The sequence below is a fragment of the Gopherus evgoodei genome, chromosome 7, assembly GCF_007399415.2.
Source record: "Gopherus evgoodei ecotype Sinaloan lineage chromosome 7, rGopEvg1_v1.p, whole genome shotgun sequence".
NCBI lineage: Eukaryota > Metazoa > Chordata > Testudines > Testudinidae > Gopherus > Gopherus evgoodei.
The window spans coordinates 36,302,575-36,310,895 of record NC_044328.1 but is presented as its reverse complement, the minus strand read 5'-3'; the positions used below and the strand labels follow the sequence as shown (position 1 = coordinate 36,310,895).

The 8,321-nt window shown below is 36.7% G+C and overlaps 1 protein-coding gene across 1 annotated transcript in view; it reads right to left on the bottom strand.

Annotated features, from left to right (window-relative positions):
• Positions 1-500: 500 nt before the first annotated feature.
• The window catches only part of ATAD1 (ATPase family AAA domain containing 1), a 32,981-nt gene continuing 25,160 nt past the window's right edge, over positions 501-8,321 (bottom strand). Inside the window, exons 7-10 of the mRNA XM_030569618.1 lie at positions 7,133-7,222; positions 5,289-5,339; positions 2,818-2,951; positions 501-1,731 (exon numbers count right to left, since the gene is read on the bottom strand). Coding sequence (XP_030425478.1) covers positions 1,611-1,731; positions 2,818-2,951; positions 5,289-5,339; positions 7,133-7,222 — 396 coding nt within the window. The 3' untranslated portion in view covers positions 501-1,610. The remainder of the gene's footprint in view (positions 1,732-2,817; positions 2,952-5,288; positions 5,340-7,132; positions 7,223-8,321) is intronic.

The following is an 8,321-nucleotide window of genomic DNA, read 5'->3' as shown; positions in this document are numbered from 1 at the left end:
TACTGGGGCATAAACTCATTTCCCTTTCCCACTATGATTGAAAGCTAGGTGCATTTACCCTAGAGCTTTCCAGTGTCAAAATGGAAACCAGCCTTAGCTTGGAGAAAGGCAGTCTTTGACAGGATGAGTTGCTGAGTCAAAGTAACATCTTTTGAACAGATGATATATAACAGAGTTAACGGAAGAAGTTCTCGGAGAAAAGGGACTTTTTACATATTATAAAATAAAGTGTTTGTAAACTTTTGATGGAATTGCCAGTTTTAGCCCTTTATATCCTAGGATGGCTGGTTCAAATTTCTTCATTTAATTTTTAAACTTGTTTTCAATGCTTATTTAACTTTCCTCTTATCAGTAGCATATGTCAGTTGTACACAAAATACATAGGTCTGAACATATCTGGCACTTAGATTAGGAAGTGTATATGCACTTGATTAGTGCATAATTCATAGTGCTGCTATAAAAATAAAGGTACACTTTTATTAAACAATATTAAGCTTGGAAAAGTTTTACATTTTATATTATCGATCTCTTAATTATATAAATTGTTAAACTGTTGCCAAGTACAGTAGAACATTGCTAATTCACAATGACTGGGAGACCCAGGTAGCGTTTCTCAGCTTTGCAAATTAGTGTATGAGGAAACAAAGAAAACCACCACAAAATATACTTCCTCCTCCAAGTTAGAATAAAACTCGTGATAATCCATAGCATCGTGTAAAGATGTTGCAATATATATTCTAAGGAAAATGAGTCAGAACTACATAACCCAACTAGTGTATAATAAATAGGAGAACCACATTTTTTAGGGAATTATGACATGGAGGGTTTAATGAAAGACCAGTTTGCAAGAGTATTTACTCAACTCAGAGAGGAAAAATGTAAAAACAGCATTTAAAACAAAAAAGCCTAATAGCAGGATTTCATATAAAATGAAAAATATTCAAACAATTATGCATTAGTTTGCTACCTCTACTGCATGTAGACGTCAAACATCCATGTGAAAGTCACCACCACTTCAAAGTTGTAAAATAAAATCTCAATTCAAACAGAATTTCTGCCTTTTGTATAAACTGCTAAAAGAAAAAGTAAATATGCATTGAATTCAGAGTCTTTTAATCTATACATCTTCTGATTTAATTTCATTCAGTAATTAAGTAAAAAAAGATTTTCCATATTCAACTTATCTACAGATTATGTCTATATATAAAAAATGTGTGGATATATACATTTAATATAAACACACACACATTCATACATATATACATGAACTGGTATTCAATCATTCTCCCCTTCCCCCAAAAAACATGCATCACATTAGAACCTACTTTAAGGCCACTACAACATATTGCTAACTGGACAAAACACAAGCATTCACTCTTAGACTGGACTATATTATTCTACTTCATGAGCTGTAGACCACCTCTGTTTCTGTAAGATTACCAGATTTCAATAATTTAGAATTCAGTGTATAAAAACCCTCTAGAAATGAAACATTTAACTCCCTTATTGAAAGAGTTTCCTTGCCCCCCTCCCCACTAATTTGTTAACTAGCTGATCACAGCGCAAGTCAAACAAGGCCACATCAGAAACTGCAAACACACTGTTTAGTCTTAGTCTAAACTAACATGCATCAAAACATTCTGAAGTGTTGCATCTTTTGACTTCCTCATCTTCTCAATTGCCCTGTGCAGATCCTGCTGTTGCACTGGCCGAATTTCATCTTCATCATGGCTTTAAAAAAACAACAAAAAAATACAACTGATTCAAATGTTACATAATTAATCTAACTTACATGCTATAAAATAATCCTCAACTGTACATACAGTGCCAGAAGCCACAGAACACTAAATAGATAATGTCTGGCTGTATCAGTGGATGTAACTGACCTAACCAGGGGTAGGAGACAAGTGTTCACAAGAGCTATTACTTGCTGCAACTTTCTGGAATCACATAATGTAACAAAGGATCAAGGTCTATGCAACATAAGGGTGTGGGTCCTCTTTAAGTACCTTACTGTATTGTGAAAAACAAAGTTCTGAAGTTCTGGACACTAAAATAAGGAACTCATTCTACAGGAAAGAAACCCATTTGAAAATCAAGTTTGGCTCTTAAAAAATTATAGCTAAACAACATTTTATAAGGAAACTCTGGACTACTTAATGTTCACTAATTTCTGGTTTTGATACTAATGTTGAATTAGTTCTCCAGCTAAACACACCAAATGTTTTTTGTTCACTTTTCAGTACTAAACAGTGAAATGTAGCACTCAAGCTCACCTTGGATTTGGATTTAACACCACCCAAAAGTAAGCTTGAGGGCAGTGATCCTATAACAGAGGCACTGGAGCCTTTACATTAGAATGTCTGGTTTAGCGCTTTGGGAGAGGCAGGGGGTGCATGATTGGAACCTGTATGATTCAAGTAGCCATATTTACAGCCTGTTATGATTACACACAGGGACCAATCCTCCAAACATTATACACAGTTTAACTTTTTGCACATGAACAGTCCCATTAAAATCAATAAAGTTACGCCCTATCTTTGTGTTCATCTTTTACCGTGATACTTCCCAATAGTACTGAAGCAATTTTCAACAAAATCCTAATTACATCCATAACCAAAAAAAAGTGATTTATTCACTGAATTTGTGTATGTAGTGAGGGTTGATGTAGAGAAAAACCACCACTGGTTTCTATCACTAGTTTTGTTTTTAAAGCTCCTTATTAACATTGAAATTGAAGACAATTATTTGTGGAGTGTCTAGCACAAGGGAGCTCAGTTTCAGTTTGGCAACCATAATACAAACGACAAGAAGCACCTTTCTTCATGTGTAGAATTAACATATTCCCTGACGCACAGGAGTGCTGCATCACGACACATTTCTTTCAAATCACTTCCTGAAAACCCATCTGTTTCTTTAGCAATTTTCAGGAGGTCCACATGCCTATCCACCTATCAGAAAATAAAGACAGAGTCATGAAAACTTGAGAGTCAGTAAGATATTCTACTAAATACAGAAAAGAAAGTCACTATTAGAGACTTATTATTGTCTTTAGATTTTATTAAGGTTTTGCCTTTGAGGAACTAAAAGGAAATATTAGCAAAGTATAATCAGAACTTAAGACAAATACACTCTACCTGGGAAGTAAGGAGGTGATTAGTAAAATTAAAGTTTCACTAACAAAACTTTATAGCTGTTAAAAAGAACTGGCAGTTACTAGAAGGCAGTAATTACCTTATTATACTTCATTTCTCCTGTACAAATTTAGAGTGCTGACAGCTGAAGAGAACAGGATCCCCCAGCACAAAGTATTGAAGAGCTTCTCTGACACTTTTTAGGGATTGTCTTTACTAGCAAATTATGTCATATTAGAACACAGCTGTGAAGAGTTGTAAGTATCAGCTCGGTGTTAAACATGACTTTGCATCCACTACAGACAACTTCCTGTAACTACCAGTGGATACAATTGAATCACGGAAATGGTGATCCAATTCTTGTGTACACACATTCCAACATTAGCCTTTCTTTACAAGGGGCTGATCCTAAAAGGTACTTAGTGCACTCAGGTCCTTATATATTTATAAATAATACAAAACAAGACCTAGACATAGGCCTATTAGTGTTATTTTATTTCAGTTCATGATGTCTATCAACACAAAAACTTATTTCTCAGACATTATTAGGAAGTGTACATTTAGCATTGACATTTCATTTTAATAAACACTTTTGCCAATTCACACATGAAGTCTGAAAAAAATCAATGTACATATTAATATTTTCTGTTGGCACCTTTCATCACAGAATATCAAAAGACATTAAAACCAATTAATTTTAATAGTGCTATTCTGAGGTAGTGAAGAATTATACCCATGTTACAAATCAGAGAGCTCAACTATTGAGAGGCAACATAACTCGTCCAAGTTCATGCACCAAGTCAAGCAAAATCCAAAAGCAACCCAGGAGTCTTAACTCCCTCTTGATAGTTCTAATCAGGATCCAGGGTTTCCTAACTTTAAATAAATATTTTCCATCAGAAAATGGTGTCTTCTAGAAGCCAATCATCTTTCACACAGATCCATCAGAAAAGCAAGTGGAATTTTAAAAAAATTTCTTTATAGAAAAATTAAAACTACAATGCTTCAAGTACATAAAAAAAGTCAATATTAAGCAACACGTTCAAATAAAAGGAAAAAAATATTTTCTGAAAAAAGAACAGAGTCTGGAAGATTAGCATGCTCTTTAAGTCTAGAGGCTTTGATATGACCTATCACATTCCTTTCAGCCCTAATGTCTATAATTCTATGGACTTCCCCAATACTGTATCCATCAAACTTAAAATCACCATCAGTAAGTTTGAGCCTTCCTCTAAGACTCATTTATGTTGACACTTTTCTTTTAAATACCAATTCTGTTTTCATATCTCTAGTGCTCACTTATTTTGCAAGAAGGATCTTACATTCCAACTATCACCTGCAAGCAATCCTGACAGTTTCTGAAATGTTTTCCTTCTTAATACTTAACCATTCATAGGGATCAACTCCCACTAAAATTAATGAGATTTAAAATTAGTTTTACTTCTGAAATGTATTTGTTTTATTGTACAGACATTAATCTAGGGTGTTTTGTAAACTAATATGGGAATTACTAATATGGTGGGTCTTAATCCTGCAAGTTCTCCATGCACAGACAAGGTGGGTTTTCACCCACGAAAGCTCATGCTCCGATATGTCTGTTAGTCTATAAGGTACCACAGGACTCTTTGCTGCATGCATAGAACTATTATCTTAAAGAGGAGTTCCACACAGAAGGTTGACAGGACCAGGCCTTACATTTTGTCAACAGCATCTAAAATACTGAAGATAAATGTGAAGCAGCATTTTTTCTTTCTGATGAACAAGCAGGAGGTAAAAGCAGCAGTGTAACACATTGTTACTTCCCAGGTCAACTAGAGAGAATGTTCCATTGACAGAGAGATTATTTAATTTGCCCCAAACCACAGTGAATCACTGTCAAAACTGAGAGTAGAAATCTAATTTCTCTAAAGACAGTTTCATGCTTAATCTATTAAACAACTCTACCTCTGAAATCTGAGATCACACCCAAATCCAGAGGCTTCCCAGTCAAATACAGTGCACTCAAACACTATCTACCAGCATGTTTCTGATTTAAATCCATACAATGGCCAAAGATGGTTGGTTCGAAAGCATGTTTTTCAAATGCCCTGAAGGTTTGCACCCATGGCCATGATAATGTATAGAAATATTTTGTTAAACAAATAAGTTACTTACATTTTCATTTTTCAAAATCAGTTTCAAAATCGCCTCTCTCTGTTTCACAGCCTTTAAATAAAAACAAGATTTCAATCATTATGGAACAGAAAGACTGATAGAGTATGACATTTCTTTACCTATTAAAATCATTCAACAGATACATATTTATTTTGCATCTCCCATGCCCTTCAGAAATACAGGTTGATCTCCTGAAATGAGAGGTCAGTTTCCTAGCATGTATGCTACTGATGGCAATGGTGCTATTCAGCACCAAGATATCAAGTCTGCTTTTTATCCCCTGGGTCCAGAAACAATGTTTACATTAATTATAGGAAAAGAGAAAAAAATAGTTGACAAATACTTTAGATCTTACTCGTTCCTGAATGGGACTTGAACCCATCTAACGCAGATAATTACCCACATGGATCCACGCTCCCTATTCACCTTTCCACTTCAGAGAACCAGAGTTACCACAGAAAGTAACTTATTCCTGTTTCAAGAATCACCCATAAGGATCCTCTCTCTGAGGTTAACGGGTAGTAGTAACTTTCCAGGTTTGAGGCTGTGAATACTGTGATGGGGCAAGGCCAGATGGCTACAGTAAAGTAGTGAGGAACAGGTATGTTAGCCCCAGGCTACACAAATCCCTGGTACCATGGTAACCAAATGGCAGTTGCTCCTAATCAAGACACCTGAGGCCAATTAAGATCTTTCTAGAAGGCAGTGGAGATAGCTACAATGATTGGGACACCTGAAGCCAATCAAGGGCTGGCTGGAACTAGTTAAAAGCCTCCCAGTTAGTCAGTGAGATTTGTGTGTGAGGACCTGGGAGCAAGAGACACAAGGAGCTGAGAGTGAGAGGGTATACTGCTGGAGGATTGAGGAGTACAAGCATTATCAGACACCAGGAGGAAGGTCCTGTGGTGAGGATAAAGAAGGTGTTTGGAGGAGGCCCTGGGAGTTGTAGCCATCTTGGAGCTATTACAGGAGGCACTATAGACAGCTGCAATCCACAGGGCCCTGGGCTGGAACCTGGAGTAGAGGGCAGGCCTGGGTTCTTCCCCCCCCCTCCAAGCCTCCCAACTCCTGATCAGATGCAGGAGGAGTTGACCCAGACTGGGTTCCATGAGAGAGGAAGATCACTGTGGTGAGCAAATCTGCCAATAAGCACAAGACCCACCAAAGTAGAGGAGGAACTTTGTCACAATACATAACTGCTCTCTTGACCTGAGCATCAGATGAAGAAACCAAGTTGAAGGAGTTAAACTGAGTACAGAGAACACAAGAGCCTTATTTATATCAGGAACAGTGAGTAGGCATTCTGTAGAATTTGAGTATTCTCTGATATCTCTAGTGGCTGAACAGCTGCCAAGTCTAACCATGATGTATACATAGTCTGATCCATTTTGACAACCCCTAAGCTAAGATATGCTGACGTTTGGTCTTATGGTCAAAGATAACTGCCAACAACTTCAAGAAAAATTGAACAGAAGTATATATAAATTTGCATGCAGGGATATCAATGCTTTAGTTGCTCTCCCCTTGGTGTGGATGGACAGAATGGAAAGTATGCACCAACTCCATTGTACAGGATGAGTGCAGGAAATCGGTTTTGAAGCTGCTGGTGGCACAAGTTGGTTCCAGCTGAAATATGTACATCTTGAGTGTCATGGGAAGTGTCACCCTAAAAAGCAAGATTATCTCTGGTTGTGAGAAACTGAAAACAAACCTTAGCAATACTCTCTGGTCCTGTTTGCCTGGGCAGTAAAGACACAGGTCTCTCATTTGGTACAGTACATACCCATTGTTAATCCACTAGGCAAACAACCCAACATTATTTAAGACAATTTGCTATGACTTACTGGTTGGTTAATGTGAAACCTCGTAGGCATTCTTCTCATAATGGCAGAGTCAAGATCCTGAGGGCGATTGGTAGCTCCCATCACTATTACCTTAGTACAGGAAAAAAAGAAAGTTTCTCTCCACTATTTAATCTATTATTTCAAGAATTATCATAATGGGGGTTCAAAAACACACAAGCCAAATGGGGTAGCTCTTCTAAATTCCATCAAGCAAATCAGCCTACAGAGAAGTTGTGTCAAGCTTTCTGACACTGGCTTCAGCAGCAGGATTTAAACAAACACATTATGAGGTTATTTTAAACAGCTGGAAGCGGGCTAGTTAGTTCAAAGTATTTGGAGCCTTTCACCTCCAGTCTGCAAATTCAAATTCAGTCAAAGTCAACAGGCAGAATATAACAATTTTTAGTTACTAACATTTGGTATCTGAACAAGTTTCCTCCAGAACTAACAATGGGGAGGCACTCTGGTAAGGTAGCAAGAGGAACCACTATCTCTTTTCCTATGTAAATAAAAAGCAGACTGGATTCCAGGACTAGCAATATGGCATTTTTCACAAGCACTAAATTCACTAAATATAAAGTTTTGTTTTGTTTGTTTTTTTAAAAACTAAACAGCTGAAAAGCCAAAATAAACTTTTTTTTGTAGTATTAACTAGATGTGAAGCTATAGCAGGGGTTCTCAAACTGGGGGTCGTGAGCTGTCAGCCTCCACCCCAAACCCTGATTTGCCTCCAGCATTTATAATGGTGTTTAAATATATTAAAGTTTTTTTTAATTTTTAAGAGGGGGAGGGCTTGCACTCCGAGGCTTGCTGTGTGAAAAGGGTCACCATTACAAAAGTTTGAGGATCATTGAACTACAGGAAGCTTTACAGAGGTTTCATATAATGTAAGATGAATGCATCTTATTTGTATAATCCATATTTAATACAGGAACAATATTTACACCATTGGACTACACCTCGACTGTCATTTTAAGAGCAAATTTACCTATAGTGTACACATCTTATTTTCTCACTTTTTGTTATAAATTATGTACATTGCAAATGCTCAGTCAAAAAAAACACAAATGTCAAAGAATTAATCCCATATGATTTTAGATTCATAAAAACCTATTGTTTTAGTGCTCTCATTTTGGATCTTTGCTCTACAACTGGCCTTGGCAAGTTGAGAGCTATGCATCAGAGCTAT